This window comes from Coregonus clupeaformis, chromosome 36 (assembly GCF_020615455.1).
Source record: "Coregonus clupeaformis isolate EN_2021a chromosome 36, ASM2061545v1, whole genome shotgun sequence".
NCBI lineage: Eukaryota > Metazoa > Chordata > Actinopteri > Salmoniformes > Salmonidae > Coregonus > Coregonus clupeaformis.
The window spans coordinates 17,670,882-17,695,954 of NC_059227.1; the positions used below are offsets into that span (position 1 = coordinate 17,670,882).

At 43.2% G+C, this 25,073-nt stretch overlaps 1 protein-coding gene across 1 annotated transcript; it reads left to right on the forward strand.

Annotated features, from left to right (window-relative positions):
* Window positions 1–329: 329 nt before the first annotated feature.
* On the forward strand, window positions 330–20,606 carry LOC121552685 (DNA helicase MCM9). Its single transcript, XM_041865694.2, has 13 exons — window positions 330–430; window positions 2,112–2,428; window positions 8,075–8,388; window positions 8,545–8,626; window positions 12,019–12,219; window positions 12,407–12,532; window positions 12,650–12,769; window positions 12,877–13,051; window positions 13,186–13,388; window positions 16,509–16,715; window positions 16,909–16,991; window positions 18,353–18,498; window positions 18,712–20,606. The coding sequence occupies exons 2-13, from the start codon at window positions 2,119–2,121 to the stop codon at window positions 20,369–20,371; spliced, it is 3,627 nt and encodes a 1,208-aa protein (XP_041721628.2). The 5' UTR covers window positions 330–430; window positions 2,112–2,118; the 3' UTR covers window positions 20,372–20,606.
* Window positions 20,607–25,073: the final 4,467 nt, after the last annotated feature.

The following is a 25,073-nucleotide window of genomic DNA, read 5'->3' on the forward strand; positions in this document are numbered from 1 at the left end:
ATTCTCCCCGACGCGACTGGAAAATTCAAGTTTTGACGTCACTTTGACATTAGCTGCGACCCTTCTAGACATGACCTGCTGTGGCATGTGAATCTGAAGACCTTGCGGCTGCGCACTTTATTTTGCGATAGGCGAGACACTACCAAGTGAGAGAAGATAGGGGGTTCCTTCCATAAAAGCCTTTTCACATTCTTTTGTGAAAGACACACGTTTTCCATTATATTATTGTTGATTTTAAAATGTAGTATTTCATTCATAGGGACTATTTTCAGACATTACTATGATGTTTATTTCATGTTATAGTTTGATCACCCCCTGTGGAAGTAAGAGTGTGTGAATCCAGCGGGAAGTACCAAAGTGCTTAGCATGTCCGTGGGATTTATGTTGATATTCAGCTGTAGAGAAACTAAAACACTTAAAATAAAATAGGGTATGTATTAAGTTATGTTGTTTGCTAATACATAGTACAAGTTGTTGAAGATTGCATTTAGATTTTGGAATCATGTGTAGCTGTTGTCAAACTTGCCTCCCTGTTAGCTAGCTGACGTTAGCCAAACAACCAGATCTGGGCCATCGTGTTATGTGGCGTTACACTTATCTCTCCATGACATAGAGCAATTATTTTCCAACTTTGTTTAGTGACTGGCTTCAATATACTTTCGTAACTCAAAGTAAAAATGTTGTTAGTGTTGACAAACATTTCTCTATATACACTGCCGTTCAAAAGTTTGGGGTCACTTAGAAATTCTTGTTTTCGAAAGAAAAAAAAAAAAAAAGTCCATTAAAATAACATCAAATTGATCAGACAACCATCAGTCCTGTGTTCCAATCGCACGTTGTTTTTGCTAATCCAAGTTTATCATTTTAAAATGCTTCATTAAATAGTACCCGCAAAACACCAGTCTCAACGTCAACAGTGAAGAGGCGACTCTGGGATACTGACCTTCTAGGCAGAGTTGCAAAGAAAAAGCCATATCTCAGACTGTCCAATAAAAATAAAAGATTAAGATGGGCAGACTAAGATATGGCTTTTTCTTTGCAACTCTGCCTAGAAGGTCAGCATCCCGGAGTCGCCTCTTCACTGTTGACGTTGAGACTGGTGTTTTGCAGTACTATTTAATGAAGTTGCCAGTTGAGGACCTGTGAGGTGCCTGTTTCTCAAACTAGACACTAATGTATTTGTCCTCTTGCTCAGTTGTGCACCGGGGCCTCCCACTCCTCTTTCTATTCTGGTTTGAGCCAGTTTGCGCTGTTCTGTGAAGGGAGTAGTACACAGCGTTGTACGAGTTCTTCAGTTTCTTGGCAATTTCTCGCATGGAATAGCCTTCATTTCTCAGAACAAGAATAGACTGATGAGTTTCAGAAGAAAGTTATTTGTTTCTGGCCATTTTGATCCTGTAATCGAACCCACAATTGCTGATGCTCCAAATACTCAACTAGTCTCAAGAAGTCCAGTTTGATTGCTTCTTTAATCAGCACAACAGTTTTCAGCTGTGCTAACATAATTGCAAAAGGGTTTTCTAATGATCAATTAGCCTTTTAAAATGATCAACTTGGTTTTAGCAAACACGATGTGCCATTGGAACACAGGACTGATGGTTGCTGATAATGGGCCTCTGTACGCCTATGAAGATATTCCATTAAAAATCAGCCGTTTCCAGCTACAATATTCCTTTACAACATTAACAATGTCTAGACTGTATTTCTGATCAATTTGATGTAATTTTAATGGACAAAAAAATTGCTTTTCTTTCAAAAACAAATACATTTCTAAGTGACCCCAAACTTTTGAACGGTAGTGTATGCTAGGTGTGTCTCCAAAATAGGCCACACTAGCTCTGGTCCATAAGCGTACGTCTGATCTGAAGCGACTGTATCTCGTAAATCTTTGTCGTAGTACAGCTCCGTCTCATGCGCGTGGACCGCAGCTACTATTAATAACTTCACTAGCCTGAGTTATCAAAAATAGTGTCAGCACCACTTCACCTCTGCAACTAAATTGCTGACCTCTTTGTTTTTCAATCTCTCTGGCTTTGCCACTACTACCAATGTCACCTTCAGTTTACTAGCCAGACACTACAGATGAGCTAAAGCATATTTCACCCCTCCAGATCCAGGATGTTGATAAACCCAGAGCAGGTAGCTCTGATAGGGCAGGTGTTTGAGGCGTATGTGACAGAGTACCACAGGAGTGACATCCTGCAGATCCTTCAGGAGCCTGATGAGGATGCTCACTACCCGGTGGTCATCAACGCCATGACACTGTTCGAAGCCAACATGGAGGTGGGAGACTACTTCAATGCCTACCCCAGCGAGGTCATCAACATCTTTGACAACACCCTTCACAGAGCCGCCAAGACAGTGTCAGAGAACTCTACACAGCAAAGGTGGCACAATGTCAAACACCACCTGCATGCCCGAATCACAGGTAAGAGGCTCTTACCCACTTCCAAATTGACCGCTAGCCCCCTACCTCCTAGGCACTTGTATAGATCTGAAAAGATAAGCAGTATGTTGTAAATTCATTCCACCTAGCCTATCATAGAGCAAGTTGGAGTTATTGCTATAATTTATTGCTATTTCTAATTTATATAATTATTGCTATTTCTAATTAGTTATCCAATCTCTTTATTTACATGAAGACAAGTGCATAGAGAGGTTGACTTGAGCATCTGTGTCAATAATATGAGAGGCTAGAGAGCTCTTTCAGCTCCCTTCTCTGAATGAATTGTCCTCGTACATAGTTATGGCCCTCTGCTGCTGTAGCTTTATGTAACGTCTGAGATATATATTTGTGAGTTAGTGGGTGGCTGTCCTCCCTGTCTAATTGCAATGCACTTTGTCTTGAAGAGCTCCATTAAAACAGTGCCTGGAGTGGTTTAGGCCGCAGTGTTACTTTTTTGGTTAATTTCACTTGTTCTACAGGAGGCTCACCTCATCAGTCTGCCCTCTGCAACAGAGGAGTCATTTAATTCCAGACAGACACAATTAGAGCTCCTCATCATAGATAGTTGAATCACGTGTCCAGTGGCAAACATTAGCATCCTTTTGATGCAGCTTGATAATGATAATAATCACAATAGGAGGTACAGTATACCCATCACTGGCCAGCAGGATTTAATGAGAACATTATGAACATCTTGTCTCCGTGTAGGTATCTGTCTGTGGTTGTTGACTCGGGAAGAATGTCTGCCTGTGAAATGCAGGAGAACAGTAGGCAGTAAGAGACTGAAACAGGAGACTCAGCGTGGCCCAATATATCACTCTTAGCAGGCCCAATATTGATTTCCTGGGCTGACACGTGGATACCTGAGGTGGGGCCCAGAGAAACTGTAGCTAGTCAATGAGGGTTTCTAATGCACATTGTCTCTAGCAATAAGGCTGCGTTTACACAGACAGCCCGATTCTGATTATTTTTCCACTAATTGGTATTTTAACCAATCAGATCAGCTCTTTTGCCAATAATTGGGCTAAAGATCAGAATTGGTCTGTCTGTGTAAACGCAGCCGAAGACTCAGCCGCACTATGGGTTCCGACACCTCCGGGCTGCCACACTTTTACCAACACCATTAGTTTAGCACCTGGAACGGGTTGACATCGATTGGCCTGATTTAATATGCAGATTATAAAAAAAGAGCACAGACATCTAGTCAGATGGGAATAATCTGTAATGATTGACCTTGTCTGGTCTGTCTGCCGGCCTTGCAGAGTAGCTCAACCTTCACATCTAATTAATTTAGCCATTGCGTACTGCAGTCTGGGGTCTCACTAGTACAGAGAGCAGTGTTATAAATAGCCAGATGATGTGCTTGACTCATATGCTATTCCTTGATTTGGTTACATGGTGTGAATGTAGAATGCATAGCAAATAGTAGCAGGGCCCTTGGTGATGTAACTGTGTGTGTTCTGGTGGGGAATGTTACTGCTACAAGGCCATGTTTAAGATCAGACCAATATATGCTGAAGATGTGGACGGAAAATGTAAATATTGTTTGAGATGCCAGTTGGAGAGAGATGATAATACACTATATTTAAAAAAGTATGTGGGCACCCCTTCAAATTAGTGGATTCGGCTATTTCAGCCACACCCGTTGCTGACAGGTGTATAAAATCGAGCACACAGCCATGCAATCTCCATAGACAAACATTGGTAGTAAAATGGCCTTACTGAAGAGCTCAGTGACTTTCAACGTGGGACCGTCATAGGATGCCACCTTTCCAACAAGTCAGTTTGTTTTATTTCTGCCCTGCTAGAGCTGCCCTGGTCAACTGTAAGTGCTGTTATTGTGAAGTGGCAACGTCTAGGAGCAACAATGGCTCAGCCGCGAAGTGGTAGGCCACACAAGCTCACAGAACGGGACCGCCAAGTGCTGAATCGCGTAGCGCAGGGGTGTCAAACGTCCGGCCCGCGGGCAGGATCAGGCCCGCAAACGGGTTTAATCCGGCCCGCGAGATGATTAAAATTTTTTATTATAATAATACAAAAAAATATATATAATAATTTTGTAAAGTATAAAAATGCGCTGCAATTTTTCAATAAAATAAACTGCTGTTCCAATTGCGTCCACTGGATGGCGCAATAGCAATTGTGTTAAGCAAGCAAACTGTTTATACCGGGGCAGAGCAAGTAGGTCAAGCACGTGCAGCCAATGAGCTACTTTGTTTTGCCCGCAATATTTATTACGGCTTCTACTTTTAACATTATGTGCTTTGGCACCCTCATTGCCCCAATATGTCTCTGTCAAAAAAGAGAAAAGTGGACGCAGAGTGCAGAGTGTTCCAAGAAAAATGGTCATCCTATTTATTCACGGAATTGAATGGGAAAGCTGTATGTTTGGTGTGTTCAGAGCATGTTGCAGTGCTGAAAGAATATAACCTTCAGTCGCCACTATGTGAGTCTTCATGCCGACAAATATGACAACTTTCAAGGACAGCGGAGATGAGAGAAGGTGAATGAACTGTTGGCGGGTCTGAAGAAACAGCAGTCTGTGTTTACTCACAGCCGAGACATCAGTGACGCTGCAGTGAAAGCTAGCTACCTCATTGCTAATGAAATCGCAGTGGCTTCAAAGCCATTTAGTGAGGGTGAATTTGTAAAAACATGCATGATGAAGGCAGCGGAGATTGTGTGCCCTGAAAAGCGGCAGGCTTTTTGCAAATATCAGCCTGACAAGAAACACAGTTGCAGACAGGATTTCCGATCTTTCAGTGGATTTGGACAGCCAGTTGAAGCAAAAAGTAAAGTCATTTATTGCGTTTTCGGTTGCAATTGATGAAAGCACGGACATTACAGATGTTGCACAACTGGCCATTTTCATCCGCTGGAGTTGATGACACATTGACCGTCACCGAGGAGTTCGTGGAGTTGGTGCCGATGACAGATACAACGACAGCAGCTGATATTTTTACCGCACTCGTCGGGCGCGCTGGACAGGGTCGGAGTGGACTGGTCCCGCGCTGTCAGCCTGGCTACAGATGGTGCGCCCTCAATGATCGGGGAAAAAGCAGGCGTTGTGACAAAGTTCAGAGAGAAAGTGCAATCTGCAAATGGAGGACGTGATTTTTTGACTTTTCACTGTATTTTGCACCAGGAGGCTTTGTGTTGCAAGTCATTAAAGATGGATAACGTCATGAAGGTGGTCATCCAAACTGTTAATTTCATCCGATCCAGAAGCCTGAATCACCGTCAGTTTGACAGCCTTCTCAGAGAGAAAGACCACATCTATGGCCTGCCATACCACACTGAGGTAAGATGGTTAAGCCGAGGTGCTGTGCTGAGGCGTTTCTTTGATTTATGAGAAGAAATTGAACAGTTCATGGAAGAAAAGGGCAAACCAGTGTTAGAATTTCATTCCGCAGAATGGATGCAGGACCTTGCATTTATGGTGGATGTTACAGAGCACCTGAATAACTTGAACAAACAGCTGCAAGGGCGCAACAAAGTTGTCACGCAGTATTATGACAGCATACGTTCTTTCAAGTTGAAGCTGTCATTGTGGGAGACGCAACTTGCCGGTGGTGATGCAGCTCACTTCCCCTGTCTGAAAAATGTGTGCGCGACCCAACATGTGGCAGACATGAAGCGGTTCAAAGATAAAATAACGGGACTGTTACGGGAGTTTGAGCAACGCTTTCAGATTTATGTTTATATGTTTTTATGTTGATGTGCTATTGTTTTTAATTGATTTTATTTTATTTGTATATTTAACCTGTTCTTGACTCTGTGGTTCTTGCACTTGTTTGGGGAACAGGATTTCATTATTTTTATCTACATTTCTGCCTGAGAAATGACACCCTGATATAGTTCTGTGATCTGTGAAACAGTTCTGTTAATCACTGAGGCATTGTGTGTTTGTATGTTCTTTTTCTTTAGAATTTTCAAATAAACTTGACGTGTTTTATGATTAATAGTGATGTTGTGCTTGTACTATTTTGGACACACTGTCCTCAGGCTCCAGCTTTATGTTGTATGTTGATCGTATTAAAACAAAGAAAACAATCTGAAGTTGTTGTTTTTAAGTTATATATATATACCATGATTTTTCCGGTCCGGCCCACTTGGGAATAGATTTTCCTCCATGTGGCCCCTGAGCTAAAATTAGTTTGACACCCCTGGCGTAGCGCATAAAAATCATATGTCCTCAGTTGCAACACTCACTACCGAGTTCCAAACTGCCTCTGGAAGCAACGTCAGCACAATAACTGTTAGTCGTGAGCTTCATGAAATGGGTTTCCATGGCCGAACAGCCATACACAAGCCTAAGATCACCATTCACAATGCCAAGCGTCGGCTGGAGTGGTGTAAAGCTCGCCGTCATTGGACTCTGGAGCAGTGGAAACGTGTTCTCTGGAGTAACGAATCACGCTTCATCATCTGGCAGTCCGACAGACTAATCTGGATTTGGCAGATGCCAGGAGAACGCTACCTGCCCCAATGCATAGTGCCAACTGTAAAGTTTGGTGGAGGAGGAATAATTGTCTGGGGTTGTTTTTCATGGTTTGGGCTAGGCGCCTTAGTTCCAGTGAAGGGAAATCTTAACGCTACAGCATACAATTACATTCTAGATTATTCTGTGCTTCCAACTTTGTGCCAACAGTTTGGGGAAGGCCCTTTCCTGTTTCCGCATGACAATGCCCCCGTGCACAAAGTGAGGTCCATACAGAAATGGTTTGTCGAGATCGATGTGGAAGAACTTGACTGGCCTGCACAAAGCCCTGACCTCAACTCCATCAAAGACCTTTGGGATGAATTGGAACGCTGACTGAATCCAGGCTCTGTCGTAGCCGGCCGCGACCGGGAGACCCATGGGGCGGCGCACAATTGGCCCAGCGTCGTCCAGAGTAGGGGAGGGAATGGCCGGCAGGGATGTAGCTCAGTTGGTAGAGCATGGCGTTTGCAACGCCAGGGTTGTGGTTTCGATTCCCACGGGGGGCCAGTATGAAAAATTAATAAATAATGTATGCACTCACTAACTTTAAGTTGCTCTGGATAAGAGCGTCTGCTAAATGACTAAAATGTAATGTAAATGTAAATAACATTGGTGGGCTGGAGTATTGCATGGGATAAAATGTTACACTGACCGTGTCTGCGAGTCCACAGATGTATCAGGAAGAAAGACTTCACAAGTCTGCTGTGGATTCACAGTGGTCACTGCTTAGGCCTAAAGCTTCCTGTTACAAAAGAAGAAGGCTTCTCCCTTAGAGCTCTCTCCATTAGGTAGTTTTATCCAATAAAATACTGTAGGCTACTTGACAGATGTACAGTAAGGCTATGTAATAGGTTAAGCATGTTTCATTATTTTAAAGATCTCCCACTTATTTAATTTGACCCATGCAACACAGTGCAAGATGCAAGCGATACATCTCTCTTCAATACAATAGTGGGTAGAGAGCCCCATCTGGTGGTTTATATTGAGCATGACAGGGAATGCTGAACTTTGCATTCCAAGAAAGATGGTGCAGTTGTGTTGTCAATTCTGATCATTGTTTTGATGTCTAGTCCAGTGCTCCTTGGTCTGTTTGATGTCCATAACCCTAACCTCCCTCTGCATTGCTGTATGTCATCACGCCTCAGGTCTTCCTGTGTGTCCGGAGCTCACCAGGGAGAACATCCCCAAGTCTCGGGACGCTGGTCACTTCCTGTCCGTCACGGGCACGGTCATCCGCACCAGTGTGGCCAAGGTCCTGGAGTACGAGAGGGATTACATGTGCTCTAAGTGCCGTCACGTGTTCTCCCTGCAGGCTGACTTTGAGCAGTTCTACAGCTTCGTCCCCCCAACCAGCTGCCCCAACCAGGACCTCTGTAACGCCAACAAGTTCACGTGCCTGTCAGGCAGCTCCACCCCGGCAGCCTGCAGGGACTACCAGGAGATTAAGATCCAGGAGCAGGTGACTCACTGACTGGGGGTTAAGATGCTCTAGCACTGTTTGTTTTAATTATAGTCTACACATTGTATAACCCTGTTGAATAACATCTGAAAACACATTGTAAGCCTATATTTGATCAAACTGCGCCCCTCTTTCCCTGCTGTTCTGTGTGCCCAGGCCCAGAGGCTGTCTGTGGGCAGTATTCCTCGTTCCATGGTGGTCATTCTGGAGGATGATCTGGTAGACAGCTGTAAATCAGGTAACATTGGTCACTATGACATCACTTGTCACTATGATATCACAGTTGACATTTGTATTGGAAATTACATCACAGTTGGGATTGTTACATAAAGGATAATGTCATACTTTTTTATGGGAATTTTTACATTTTTAAATTTGTTTTGCAGAGGGCGACATCATTGTGTTAGGTAGATTGTGACATCACTGAGTATTGGAATTCCACATTGTGATGTATTACCAATTATTTCATAATACTGTATGATGTACGGATGTTACATTGTGGTGTAATTTTTTGTGTGATAACATCACAATACCATATGATTGTCTTTCACCCAAGATGAAATCACAGTAGATGAATTGGAATGTTTTTAAAGGGATTAGTATGTTTCTAGGATACAGTGCATTCGGAAAGTATTCAGACCCCTTGACTTTTTCCACATTTTGTTACATTAGACTTATTCTAAAATTGATTAAACAATACCCCATAATGACAAAGCATAAACAGGTTTTTAGAAATGTTTGCTAATTTATAAAAATATAAAAACGGAACTATTACATTTACATAAGTATTCAGACCCTTTACTCAGTACTTTGTTGAAGCACGTTTGGCAGCGATTACAGCCTCGAGTCTTCTTGGGTATGACGCTACAAGCTTGGCAGACCTTTATTTGGGGAGTTTCTCCTGTTCTTCTTTGCAGATCCTCTCAAGCTCTGTCAGGTTGGATGGGGAGCGTTGCTGCACAGCTATTTTCAGGTCTCTCCAGAGATGTTCGATCAGGTTTAAGTCCGGGCTCTGGCTCTCCCAGTCCCTGCCGCTGAAAAACATCCCCACAGTATGATGCTGCCACCACCATCCTTCACTGTAAGGATGGTGCCAGGTTTCCTCCAGACGTGACGCTTGGCATTCAGGCCAAAGAGTTCAATCTTGGTTTCATCAGACCAGAGAATCTTGTTTCTCATGGTCTGAGAGACCTTTAGGTGCCTTTTGGCAAACCAAGTGGGATGTCATGTGCCTTTTACTGAGGAGTGACTTCCGTCTGGCCACTCTACCATAAAGGCCTGATTGGTGGAGTGCTGCAGAGATGGTTGTCCTTCTGGAAGGTTCTCCCATCAGAGGAACTTTAGAGCTCTGTCAGAGTGACCATCGGGTTCTTGGTCACCTCCCTGACCAACGCCCTTCACCCCCGATTGCTCAGTTTGGCCGGGCGGCCAGCTCTAGGAAGAGCCTTGTTGGTTCCAAACTTCTTCCATTTAAGAATGATGGAGGCCACTGTGTTCTTAGGGACCTTCAATGCTGCATAAATGTTTTGGTACCCTTCCCCAGATCTGTGCCTTGACACAATCCTGTCTCGGAGCTCTACGGACAATTCCTTTGACCTCATGGCTTGGTTTTTGCTCTGACATGCACTGTCAACTGTGGGACCTTATATAGACAGGTGTGTGCCTTTCCAAATCATGTCCAATCAATTGAATTTACCACAGGTGGACTTCAATTAAGTTGTAGAAACATCTCAAGGATAATCAATGGAAACAGGATGCACCTGAGCTCAATTTCGAGTCGCATAGCAAAGGGTCTGAATACTTATGTAAATAAGGTAATACGGTATTTTTTGTTTTTGCTAAGAAAATTGAAATACAGTGGGGAGAACAAGTATTTGATACACTGCCGATTTTGCAGGTTTTCCTACTTACAAAGCATGTAGAGGTCTGTAATTTTTATCATAGGTACACTTCAACTGTGAGAGACAGAATCTAAAACAAAAATCCAGAAAATCACATTGTATGATTTTTAAGTAATTAATTTGCATTTTATTGCATGACATAAGTATTTGATACATCAGAAAAGCAGAACTTAATATTTGGTACAGAAACCTTTGTTTGCAATTACAGAGATCATACGTTTCCTGTAGGTCTTGACCAGGTTTGCACACACTGCAGCAGGGATTTTGTCCCACTCCTCCATACAGACCTTCTCCAGATCCTTCAGGTTTCGTGGCTGTCGCTGGGCAATACGGACTTTCAGCTCCCTCCAAAGATTTTCTATTGGGTTCAGGTCTGGAGACTGGCTAGGCCACTCCAGGACCTTGAGATGCTTCTTATGGAGCCACTCCTTAGTTGCCCTGGCTGTGTGTTTCGGGTCGTTGTCATGCTGGAAGACCCAGCCATGACCCATCTTCAATGCTCTTACTGAGGGAAGGAGGTTGTTGGCCAAGATCTCGCGATACATGGCCCCATCCATCCTCCCCTCAATACGGTGCAGTCATCCTGTCCCCTTTGCAGAAAAGCATCCCCAAAGAATGATGTTTCCACCTCCATGCTTCACGGTTGGGATGGTGTTCTTGGGGTTGTACTCATCCTTCTTCTTCCTCCAAACATGGCGAGTGGAGTTTAGACCAAAAAGCTCTATTTTTGTCTCATCAGACCACATGACCTTCTCCCATTCCTCCTCTGGATCATCCAGATGGTCATTGGCAAACTTCAGACGGGCCTGGACATGCGCTGGCTTGAGCAGGGGGACCTTGCATGCGCTGCAGGATTTTAATCCATGACGGCGTAGTGTGTTACTAATGGTTTTCTTTGAGACTGTGGTCCCAGCTCTCTTCAGGTCATTGACCAGGTCCTGCCGTGTAGTTCTGGGCTGATCCCTCACCTTCCTCATGATCATTGATGCCCCACGAGGTGAGATCTTGCATGGAGCCCCAGACCGAGGGTGATTGACCGTCATCTTGAACTTCTTCCATTTTCTAATAATTGCGCCAACAGTTGTTGCCTTCTCACCAAGCTGCTTGCCCTATTGTCCTGTAGCCCATCCCAGCCTTGTGCAGGTCTACAATTTTATCCCTGATGTCCTTACACAGCTCTCTGGTCTTGGCCATTGTGGAGAGGTTGGAGTCTGTTTGATTGAGTGTGTGGACAGGTGTCTTTTATACAGGTAACGAGTTCAAACAAGTGCAGTTAATACAGGTAATGAGTGGAGAACAGGAGGGCTTCTTAAAGAAAAACTAACAGGTCTGTGAGAGCCGGAATTCTTACTGGTTGGTAGGTGATCAAATACTTATGTCATGCAATAAAATGAAAATTAATTACTTAAAAATCATACAATGTGATTTTCTGGATTTTTGTTTTAGATTCCGTCTCTCACAGTTGAAGTGTACCTATGATAAAAATTACAGTCCTCTACATGCTTTGTAAGTAGGAAAACCTGCAAAATCGGCAGTGTATCAAATACTTGTTCTCCCCACTGTACATGTTTTCACTTTGTCATTATGGGGAATTGTGTGTAGATGGGTGATAAAAAATATATTGAATCCATTTAGAATTCAGGCTGTAACAACTAAATGTGGAATAAGTCAAGGGGTAGGAATACTTTCTGAAGGTACTGTATCACCATTTGTGATGACATTTTTTCAGGTGATGATGTGACAGTGTATGGAGTAGTTCGTCAGCGATGGAAGCCCCTGTACGAGGACGCACGCTGTGAACTGGATCTGGTGTTGAAAGCCAACTTCATTGAAGTGAACAATGAGCAGACCATGGCAGCTTTGGTCTTGGAGGACATGCAGAAGGAGTTTGAGGAGTTCTGGGACAATTACAAACATGACCCTATAACTGGTACATAATACCTAAACTGTAATACTTCCTCAATCCCCATAATTAAAACTGTTGCCATATAGATTTAGATACAACTTTTCAATTAATTTAATGGTCATTATTACATGTTAAATACTATATGAGATAAGATGGACATGAAATGTTTATGGAATTTGATTGGTGTTCTTTTTCCATGTTCTCTCTGAAGGCAGGAACCAGATTCTCATGAGCCTGTGCCCACAAGTGTTTGGAATGTATGTAGTGAAGTTAGCTGTTGCTATGGTGTTAGCAGGTGGGGTGCAAAGAATAGATCCTTCTGGAACTAAGGTAAGAGGTATGTATCCTTGTTCCAAATGTGGGCCAATTTCTCTTACATACCTCACATACTGCAACTCTATTGGTGTCCCATGTTAATATCTGATTCTAGATTTGTAATTTGTTTCTGATTTAGGCGAGTCTCATCTTCTGCTGGTGGGAGACCCAGGCACAGGGAAGTCTCAGTTTCTGAAGTACGCTGCTAAGATCACTCCCCGGTCAGTCCTCACTGCTGGGATTGGCTCCACTACCGCTGGTCTGTCTGCCCTCTGCTGGTTCATCAGATACAGTTAACTTTGCTTAGAGGAATCACTGAAATAACCACTTATAGTAGTCAAAAATGGAGTGTGTGTTGTGTGTCAGGGTTGACGGTGGCAGCAGTGAAGGACTCCGGGGAGTGGCATCTAGAGGCAGGAGCACTGGTGCTGTCTGACGGAGGCCTGTGTTGTATTGACGAGTTCAACAGCATCAAAGAGCACGACCGCACCAGCATCCACGAAGCCATGGAGCAGCAAACCATCAGTGTGGCCAAGGCAGGGTAAGGAAAAATCTTACCTTGCACTCACTTCTGTTATGGGCTGAAGCAGGGTCATAATGACTGACGTGCATAAAGCATGTCTTTCTATTTCCTTCATTGACTTTGTGGGGTCTATTTCTCTCTGTCCCACCCAGCATGGTGTGTAAACTGAACACCAGGACCACCATCTTGGCTGCCACCAACCCTAAGGGCCAGTACGACCCCAACGTGCCTGTGTCGGTCAACGTGGCCCTGGCCAGCCCCCTGCTCAGCCGCTTTGACCTGGTCCTGGTCCTACTGGACACCAAGAACCCTGAGTGGGACTGTATCATCTCCTCCTTCATACTGCACAATAAAGGTGTTTATACAGAGTCCTTATAGAGAGAGCGAGAGAACAGGCTCTGTGCACTCTTACTACTGAAGAGCTAGGGTGTTGAGATCCACCAGTTTTTAGACCACGGCGTTTTGGCTTCATAATCATAGAAACTGGTCCATACCCTGGAGAAACAGGTGGTAATGACGTGAATTGATCTGTATGTCGCTTTGGATAAAAGCATCTGCTAAATGGCATATATTATATACACTACCAGTCAAAAGTTTGGACACACCTACTCATTCAAGGGTTTTTCTTTATTTTCACAATTTTTTACATTGTAGAATAATAGTGAAGACATCAAAACTATGAAATAACACATATGGAATCATGTAGTAAACAGAAAATTGTTAAACAAATCAAAATATATGTTATAATTGAGATAGCCACCCTTTGCCTTGATGACAGCTTTGCACACTTTTGGCGTTCTCTCAACCAGCTTCACCTGGAATGCTTTTCCAACAGTCTTGAAGGAGTTCTCACATATGCTGAGCACTTGTTGGCTGCTTTTCCTTCACTCTGCGGTCCAACTCATCCCAAACCATCTCAATTGGGTTGAGGTCGGGGGATTGTGGAGGCCAGGTCATCTGATGCAGCACTCCATCACACTCCTTCTTGGTAAAATAGCCCTTACACAGCCTGGAGGTGTGTTGGGTCATTGTCCTGTTGAAAAACAAATGATAGTCCCACTAAGCCCAAACCATATGGGATGGCGTATCGCTGCAGGATGCTGTGGTAGCCATGCTGGTTAAGTGTGCCTTGAATTCTAAATAAATCACAGACAGTGTAACCAGCAAAGCATCCCCACACCATAACACCTCATCCTCCATGCTTTACGGTGGTAAATACACATGCGGAGATCATCCGTTCACCCACACCGCGTCTCACAAAGACACGGCGGTTGGAACCAAAAATCTCCAATTTGGACTCCAGACCAAAGGACAAATTTCCACCGGTCTAATGTCCATTGCTCATGTTTCTTGGACCAAGCAGGTCTCTTCTTCTCATTGGTGTCCTTTAGTAGTGGTTTCTTTGCAGCAATTCGACTATGAAGGCCTGATTCACACAGTCCCCTCTGAACAGTTGATGTTGATGTGTCTGTTACTTGAACTCTGTGAAGCATTTATTTGGGCTGCAATTTCTGAGGCTGGTAACTCTAATGAACTTATCCTCTGCAGCAGAGTTAACTCTGGGTCTTCCATTCCTGTGGCGGTCCTCATGAGAGCCAGTTTTATCATAGAGCTTGATGGTTTTTGCGACTGCACTTGAAGAAACTTTCCGTATTGACTGACCTTCATGTCTTAAAGTAATGATGGATTGTCATTTTTCTTTGCTTGTTTGAGCTGTTCTTGCCATAATATGGACTTGGTCTTTTACCAAATAGGGCTATCTTTTGTATACCCCCCCACACACACACACACACACACACACACACACCTTGTCACAACCCAACTGATTGGCTCAAACACATTAAGAAGGAAAGAAATTCCACACATTAACTTTTAAGAAGGCACACCTGTTAATTGAAATGCATTCCAGGTGACTACTTCATGAAGCTGGTTGAGAGAATGCCAAGAGTGTGCAAAGCTGTCATCAAGGCAAAGGGTGGCTATTTGAAGAATATAAAATATAAAGTATATTTTGATTTGTTTAACCCTTTTTTGTTTGCTACATGATTCCAAATGTGTTATTTCATAGTTTTGATGTCACAAGATGGAAGTCACTCCTCAGTAAAAGGTACCAGCCCGCTTGGAGTTTGCCAAAAGGCACCTTAAGGACTCTCAGACCATGAGAAACAAGATTCTCTGGTCTGATGAAACCAAGATTGGCCTGAATGCCAAGCGTCACGTCTGGAGGAAACCAGGCACCGCTCATCACCTGGCCAATACCATCCCTACGGTGAAACATGGTGGTGGCAGCATCACTATTATTCTACAATGTACAAAATAGTAAAAATTAAGAAAAACCCTGGAATTGAGTAGGTGTGTCCAAACATTTGACTGGTACTGTATGTGATCAGTTGAAGTACAGAACAGATAAACGAAAACCAGTCCTCTAGAAGTAGAGCATAGTAATCTTGCTCTTAGCGCCTGAGATATCCACCAATTACAAAGGTCATCTGAGGAATCAGTGGGATATCATATTGCTGAGTTAAGCTACACTGCAAATTAGAGTTGAGATCTCCTCTAGGCTCTTTGTTAGAAAAGAGAATCTCTCTCCCCTGAAAGCCAGCACTTGATCATTTGCATAATATAATTCCCACAGTATTTGTATAAGGAAGAGAGCTATGTTGAATGAAAATGCCAATGATGTAAATTCTCTCTGGCATCGCCCCAGATTAAATAGTGCTCTAGGTCATTATCAAAACTATCACTCAGAGAGTTGTGGTTATGGAAGGCTGGGTCCTATTCATTATGACAAAACGTTTTGCAACAAAAAACAATTCTTTTTGGACAATTTCAGGTAGTCCCTTCCTGTTTCAGTACATTTTCTTCTGTCTAGTAAATAATAAATACATCCCCACATCTTGCTCTTCACTGTAATCAGAAGGCTAATATCAATACTATGCATGCCAGTCCCTCTTTGCTAAAAGTAGAGGAGAGACTGACCGCATCACTTCTTGTTTTTTATAAAGAACATTGATGTGTTGAAAATTCAAGATTGTTTGCATAGTCAATTTACACACAGCACTGACACACACACTTACCCCAGCAGACATGCCACCAGGGGTCTTTTCACATTCCCCAAATCCAGAACAAATTTAAGAAAACGTACAATGTTATATAGAGCCATGACTGCAGGGAACTCCCTTCCATCAAAGATTGCTCAATTGAACAGCAAACCTGTTTTAAAAAAAACGGATAAAGCAACAGCTCACGGCACAACACCTCTCCCCTATTTGACCTAGATATTGTGTGTATGTACTGATATGTAGCCTATGTGTGATGTTTTAAATGTATGTAGTTCTGTCCTTGAGCTGTTCTTGTCTATTAATGTTCAGTATTATTGAATGTTTTCTGTGGACCCCAGGAAGAGTAGCTACTACTATCGCAACCGCTAATTGGGATCCTAATAAAATACCAAATACCTTCATCTGCCCTTCAGGAGCTCCCTGCCAGTCGGAGGAGTCTTTGTGGAGCATGGAGAAGATGAAGGCCTACTTCTGCCTGATCAAGGGGCTGCAGCCGCATGTGTCTGAGGAGGCCAACTCCATCCTGTCCCGCTACTACCAGCTGCAGAGGCAGAGCGACAGCAGGAACGCAGCCCGCACTACTATCCGCATGCTGGAGAGCCTCAGCCGCCTTGCAGAGGGTGGGACAACATTTTAGATTACACATCTAATGTCTTTCCTTCGGAATTCCTTTGGGTTTAGTTTAGTTACTAAGGAGTTTAGTAGTTACTGAAAGTGTTATAACTCATATTTATTATGTGAATGTTTTATGCTATAGTTGTTGTTGATATGATGTGGTCATGAAGCTCATGATCTTTGTCCTGATCCTTGCAGCGCACGCCAGGTTGATGTTTCGAGACACTGTCACTGTGGAGGATGCTGTTGTTGTTGTCTCTGTCATGGAGTGCTCAATGCAGGTAGGAAGCTACACTTTGTTACATTCTAACATGAAATAATTAAGCAATAGGCCTCCCGAGTGGCGCAGCAGTCAAAGGCACTATATCGCAGTGCTAGAGGCGTCACTACTGACCCGGCATCGGGGCTGTATCACAGCCGGCCTTGACCAGCGTCGTCCGGGTTAGCCGAAGGTTTGGCCGGGGGGGCTTTACTTGGCTCATCGCGCTCTAGCGACTCCTTGTGGCGGGACGGTTACAGGCTGACCTCGGTCGTCAGTTGAACGGTGTTTTCGCCGACACATTGGTGCGGCTGGCTTCCGGGTTAAGCGGGTGGGTGTTAAGAAGTGTGGTTTGGTGGGTCATGTTTCGGAGGACGCATGACTCGACCTTCGCCTCCCGAGCCTGTTGGGGAGTTGCAGCGATGAGACAAGATCAAAGTTGTGGAGAAAAAGGGGGTAAAATAAAAAAAATGTCAATATAATAATTAAGCAATAAGGCCCAAGGGGATGTGGTATATTTAAGCAATATGGCCCGAGGGGGTGTGGTGTGTGTATATATACCACAAACCCCCGAGGTGCCTTATTGCTATTATAAACTGGTTACCAACGTAATTAGAAGAGTAAAAATAAATATTTTGTCTTACCCATGGTATGCGGTCTAATATACCACAGCTTTCAGTCAATCAGCATTCAGGGCTCGCACCACCCAGTTTATAATGTCCTGAATGCTGATTGGCTGAGAGGTGTATGAGACAATATACCACGGATATGATCCAAAAATACTTGTTTTCTGTTCTATTTATGTTGGAAACCTGTTTATAATATCCGTAAGGAACCTCGGAGGTTTGTGGTATATGGCGAATATACCACGGGCTAAGGGCTGTATTCAGGCACTCAGCTTCGCGTCGTGCATAAGAACAGTCCTTAGCCGTGGTATATTGGCCATATACCACACCCCCTCAGGCCTTATTGCTTAAATATATCATGGCTATGGGCTGTTCTTAGGCACGACACGAAGCTCAGTGTGTGAATACAGCCCTTAGCCGTGGTATATTCGCCATATAACACAAACCTCCGAGGTTCCTTATGGATATTATAAACAGGTTACCAACATAAATAGAACAGAAAACAAGTATTTTTGCATCATACCCGTGGTATATTGTCTCATACACACACAGCTGAAATGCTGTTTCAGCCAATCAGAATTCAGGACCCAAACTACCCAGTTTATAACATGTAACATTTTACAGTTACATTGAATGTAAATTGTAATGCATTCAGCATGACACACGATACACATGACTTGACACACATGACATAATACAAAATGTAAGGTGAAGATTCAGTGAGGTGTGTGTGTGTGTGTGTGTGTGCCTGCCGTAGGGGGGCGCTCTCCTGGGAGATGTGAATGCTCTTCACACGTCATTCCCTGACAACCCCAGTCAGCAGTACCAGACACAGTGTCAAATTGTTCTGGAGGGACTCCAGCTGCCTCACCTCCTCTACAAGGAGATGGACAGGCTCTCAAGGTGAGACATTATACTAATGAACAAGGTTTGTGATGATAAAACTTTGCAGAACAGGACAAAAAGTAAATATTGCTTGTAAGTAATGCATTCTTTAACTTATTGTCTTCTACACCATCAGAATACTAATACTGTGTGTAGACAGTGCAACATTTCAAACTAAATCTCACTTGTAACAACTCCCCCAACAACGTGAGTCATTGTTTTTTTCTTTAGACTGCAGAATAATGGGCCAGGCTCCCCTAATGGAACAGAAAAAGGTGTTCCTCTGCCTGCAAAGCAGCACAGTGATCTGAGCAGCAGTTATCATCACATAGAGAAGAACTCTAACGCCCAGACAAGAGGTCCGGGGAGCTCTGACATCACAACAGACACAACAGAGAGTGGACTGGACTGGTTCCACTCACTGGCCGGCCCAGTGGGGGGAGGAGATACCAACTTACTGATCATCACTTCACCCATCACAACATCCAAACATAACAACCACAACTCCTTCTCAAAGCAGGCCCAAACCCTGCCAAAACACCCCGCTGTGTCGTTGCCAGGCAACAGCGGCGCTGCACACAAGGAGCGTGGGAGAGCGCCTGTGTGCGATAAGACACCCAGTATAACTGCGGAGGAGGAGGTGGTAGAGAGCTGTAAGGAGAGCAGTAAAAGCACAGCGTCAGCAGCAGTGGAAGACACATCCTGCTCTATGGTACAGAAGGTGTCCAAGAAGCTGCGAGGCAAACGGCTCAGAGAGATGACTCTGCAGGGAGAGGAAGCTGTGGGAGAAGGCAGCACCAGCAAAGACCTCATAGACCATCTAGATCTGGAGCAGGCCTTCTCCGCAGACTTCCTGTCCTCCTGCAGCACACCTGTAGCAGGGAAGAAACGCAACTCAAAGAAGAACAATGTCCCTCGTAACCTCCCATCTGGAGACCAGGACCCCTCTGGTACTGTGGGGGCAGAAGAACTGCACTCTAAGTTCACAGGGTTCACATTTAAACCCAGAGAGAAGATGACCCACGCTAAACCTCTCTGCCCAGATACTGACAGCTCAGACATTCACACAGAGAATAGTGATCCACATAGCAAAGCAAAGACACAGAGCAGAGAGAACCATAACACACTTTCTTCAGTGAGAGAGAAAGAGAGAACAGAAAAGGCAAAGAGTGAGAAACAGTGTTACCAAGACAGGCCAGCAGAGGGCAGAAGTGCTGCCAAGAAGATGAGGCTGAGGGTTCAGTCTGAGGAGAAAGAGTTTCCCACTGAGGTATCACGTGACCTGAGCCCAGAGGTTAGTGGTCCCAGGGCAGAGGGAGGTGGTAATGGGGGGGATCGTGGGACAGAGCAGAAACGCCAGCAGCTGCTGAGCAGAATGGCTCCAGGTGTGAACAGAACTACATCAACAACCCTCACAGACCCTCCCCCACTACAGCCAGATCACCCAAAGCCCACTGTGGCGGCCTCTACCCTGGCCAAACTCTCCAGGTTCTCCTTCATAACCACAAAGTACCAGGAAGTTACAACCCTAATAACAACTCCTACATCAGGGGCTCAGGTAACCACCTCCATAGAGCTTAAAGCAGGGCAGCAGGACACAGGGACACAAGCTATCGCCAGCATACAGCAGAGGACAGGGATGCAAGCTAAAGCCTCTACAGAGGATAGGACTGAGGCCAGTGTTAGTGGAGACAAAGACTTCCAGACATTTAACAGTAAGGGCCAGAACCCTGCTGGAGATTCTGCTGTTAACTCTAAAAAGAGAAAGTGTTTTGAGCTGGGCTCTAAAGGCCTCTTTTCTGACCTGTCTATGTTCAGCTCCTCCAACTTTGATGAAGATGATCTGAGTGTAGACTGGGATGAGGAGTTGGGGAAAAAAGCTAAAATGTAACAGTGAAACGATGTTTGAAACGATGTAATGTACTGAATATTATTTGTGACTTCTCACTGTGTGTGTGCATGCGTGTTTGTTGTTGTATTGTCAAGAATTTGTATAAATATGCAGATCAGTGTTTGATCATGAGTTTCACTATCGACTTGATGTCATGCTGTTGGCTATTGAACACGTATTATGCCATATAACCAATCTTATGTTAATTCTGTAAATGAAACCTCTCTTATACAAAGTATTTGGTCTTGTCACAATATCTGAAATAATGCTGTTATATGATGTAGTCAAACTGAAATATGATGTTCATATGAGGCTGCAAGGGCCCATTTTCATCATGGAATGGCCAATATTACGCTCCATGAAAACTCGCAATATTGTTGTAGGCAAAAGTTATGTTCATTCAAACTCATAAAAATCTGAGTCACAAATCAATGTGGGTGATAACTGACTGGGCCCTACTTTTGCCTAAGGCTGTGTATTATGATGTGGTATGTAATGATTTCATCCTCTGAGCTAGTGCCAGAAAGCACCACACCAAAGGGAGCATGGCTGTTGTCATGACTATGTGGATGGCATTCCATAAGGAAGCTGCGTGAAAGCTCCTCCGCAACAGCTAATAGGATCAGAGGAAGTCTAGAAGATTGTTGGCTGGGTCAGGCAAGGCCACTAACAATATCAACCCCACTATTTCTATAACTATACTGAACAAAAATATAAATGCAACATGCAACAATTAAAACGATTTTACGGAGTTACAGTTCATATAGGGAAATCAGTCAATTGAAATAAATGAGGCCCTAATCTATGGATTTCACATGACTGGGGAGCCAGGCCCACCCAATCAGAATGAGGTTTTCCCCACAAAAGAGGTTTATTACAGACAGAAATACTTCTCAGTTTCATCAGCTGTCCGGGTGGCTGGTCTCAGACGATCCCGCAGGTGAAGAAGCCGGATGTGGAGGTCCTGGGCTGGCGTGGTCCCGTAGCTCAGTTGTTAGAGCATGGTGCTTGCAACGCCAGGGTTGTGGGTTCGATTCCCACGGGGGACCAGTACTAAAAAAGTATGAAAATGTATGCACTCACTACTGTAAGTCGCTCTGGATAAGAGTGTCTGCTAAATGACAAAAATGTAAATGTGGTTACATGTGGTCAGCGGTTGTGAGGCAGGTTGGACGTACTGCCAAATTCAATAAAACAACGTTGGAGTTGGCTTATGGTAGAGAAATTAACATTACATTCTCTGGCAACAGCTCTGGTGGACATTCCTGCAGTCAGCATGCCAATTGTACGCTCCCTCAAAACTTGAGACATCAGTATGAAAATGTATGCACTCACTAACTGTAAGTCGCTCTGGATAAGAGCGTCTGCTAAATGACTAAAATGTAAATCTGTGGTGTTGTGTGACAAAACAGCACATTTTAGAGTGGCCTTTTATTGTCCCCAGCACAAGGTGCACCTGTAATGATCATGCTGTTTAATCCGCTTCTTGATATGCCACACATGTCAGGTGGATGGGTTATCTTGGCAAAGCAGAAATGCTCACTAACAGGGATGTAATCAAATATGTGCACAACATTTGAGAGAAATAAGCTTTTTGTGCATATAGAACATTTCTGGGATCTTTTATTTCAGCTCATGAAATATCGGACCAACACTTATCATGTTGCATTTATATTTATGTTCAGTATAACATTTAAGAAGATGGAAACAAATCAATCAAATCTCCCTAGGAACAACATTTTTAATTTTCAAACCTAAACCAAAGAGGCTGACCTATTCTGCAATTTAAAAAATAGGACCAGCCACTTGCATAAAGGTAACGTATCGAGATGCGTTTTACACATTACAATCTCTTTTGTTCTAATTTAGTTGGTGTAGGTCAGACGGCTCAATGTCAGCCAACAGTCCCCAGTGAGGCGGTGTGATGGTGATATTAATGGAGGAAGGTCGGAGGTGGGTGACAACAGGAGGTAAGATGAGGAGTTAATGGTTCCTAACTTCCTGCAGATGAAGCAGCAGCCTCATCAATAATGAATATATATTGATTAGCCATCTGCCAGACTATCTCACAACACTGGAACATACAGTACCTAATCCAACCACTACATTATGTCATCCCTCTGGTATTCCTTCGCTTTTACACAGATTTTCAGGAGCATATTGGATTTCTCATTTGTCCTCTGTGTCCAAGGTGTGTGTGAGGCTCCTCTGATCTTCCTGTTCAAAGGATTGAATATGATCTTGCCACAATGATCTTGGCACAGTTACTGTAATAATGTCAAGTGAAATGGATGTGCTCATAAAAATACAGCTTTTAGAAAAAGTGCTGTACTTTGGAACATTTTCAGTTTGACCTATAATACTTTTATACTAAAATTTGCTATACTTATTAAAATTAGGAGAGGTAAAATAACTGAATGATATGCATTCCTTATTGAAATGTGTAATCTATTGCATCATTTACATAATTCCATAGTGTACATACTGCTAATTAAGGATTTATAAGCCACAGTGTTAGTTTCAGCAGGTTTTGGCAGTCTGAACAGCTGACAGTTGCTTTGTGCCAAATGCACATGTCTGGGTACTCTCACATGAAGTGGTCTTTGTTTGTTGTTAGTGGATTTAGTTTTTGTCCTCAGTTTATTCCTTGTGGCTGTTTGGAGTTATTCCTCAAGGTTTGTCTTTTAATCTGGAGCATCTTTTATGGTAAGTCGGTAATGGATTTTGTATTAGAATTTCTCAACTGCTTGGGAAAATTGTCTTTAAATAATTTTTACGACACAGGCCTATATAACTAAATGACTCTAAACCAGTATTTCCCAAACTCGGTCTTGGGGCCTCCCAGGGGTGCACTGTTTGTTTTTTCCTTAGCACTGCAAAGCTGATTCAAATAATGAAAGCTTGACGATGAGTTGATTATTTGAATATGCTCTGTAGTGCTAGGGCCAAATAATAAACTTGCACCCAGGAGAGGCCGCAAGAATGAGTTTGGGAAACTATGCTCTAAACCAATAAGTAGCGATGAAAATGCATCTTAGAACAGCTCCTAACCTGTTCTAACTGGCTTGCTAGATTCCTCTCCTATTCCCTCTCAGGGCATCTGGAGGAATAGATAAAAGCTGTCAACAAGGCAAAGGGTGGCTATTTGAAGAATCTCAAATATAAAATATATTTTGATTTGTTTAACACTTTTTTGCTTACTACATGATTCCATATGTGTTATTTCACAGTTTGACGTCTTCACTATTATTCTATAATGTAGAAAATAGTTTTAAATAATAAATACCTTGAATGAGTAGGTGTGTCCAAACTTTTGACTGGTACTGTACATTTATATTCAATATTTTTGAAACTCACTTCTGTGAAGGTTGGGATTCAATCTTACACTTTAGGATAACATTGATACATTCATAACTCTCTCGCTGAGATGTATTCAACTGTGTATGAGACCATTGTTGATGCATGAAGTTGGGCAACACAGCCACACTGACAGGGCGGACATGAACACACTGAACATATTATAACTGCTGACTAAGGAACACTTACTGTGTAGAAAGACACTACTACCAACTTTCAGCTTCCTCTGAGTTTCACACTGAACTTCCCAAAACTGCACCTAAATGATCTTATCTTGTCTTGGGGAAAGAGAGGGCAGTAAGAGCTGGAGAGATCCATTGCAGAAGTTTAGTTGGCCTCTGGTTCAACTTGAAGGTGGAGCTCAAAGCTTCCGTGATGACCATGATCGGACCGGGAGGAGATTGTGGAAGCTGGAATAGAGACAATGGGCCTGTCCAGAAACTTCATAAAATGTAGACTAACACTGACAGATGGTCACACAAAACACCCATCAAGATGGTGTTTAACAAGCAACCTAAACCTATGGTTTGAGAAGTGCACTTAGACTAAGTCTAATGGTGAACACAGGCAGATTTACTAGCGTCCTGGAGGAAGCAGGCTTCTTGTTCAGCCATAAAGATATAACTTGATTGTGTTCCCGCTGCATTTATGTTTCACTGTCGAAAGATTGTATGATATTGTTTTTTCTTTATAATGTGTGTTGAAAGGTTCAAGATCTTTTGACTCCTCTGATGTTTTGAATTGTTCCTCAAAAGTAGGCCAAAATCACAAAGCGAATTGTGACGTGGGTCATAGACATTGCTCTTTGCACGACATGTATTCAAAATGTAACTTTGCTGTGTTTGGCGAAAGTGATTGGCTGATCAAGTTCCTGTGTTGAGTTTCATGTCAAGGTTTTCTGAACCCTTTACCACTTCCTCACTCTGCTTCTGCATTGTGTGCTGAAGTGCTTATGAAGAAGAACGTGTGTAAGTTATTTTTTATTTCTAATGCTATATTATTATCTCTTTACCGGTTTTCTTTTCTCATATTTGTTAATGTTGGTGTATAGTTGCTCACAATCAAAAGAAATACATTGAAATCTGCTAGTGTGATTTGAACCGATGGAAATGTGTAAAGAGGACACATCGAGGACACAACCAAAATAGATCTCTTTGGATTAAGGCTACTTAAAACAGAATTTGACTTCACGTTTGGATCTTGTTGATATATTCTCAAGTTCTATTAGCACGTCTGCCATCCATTGCACTATTCAAATAAACTATTTCTGGCAGAAATGTGTTAACGTTGAGGCATGTGAACAGCTAATGTTCCTTAAACATGTAGTGGTCATGCTAGTGTACTA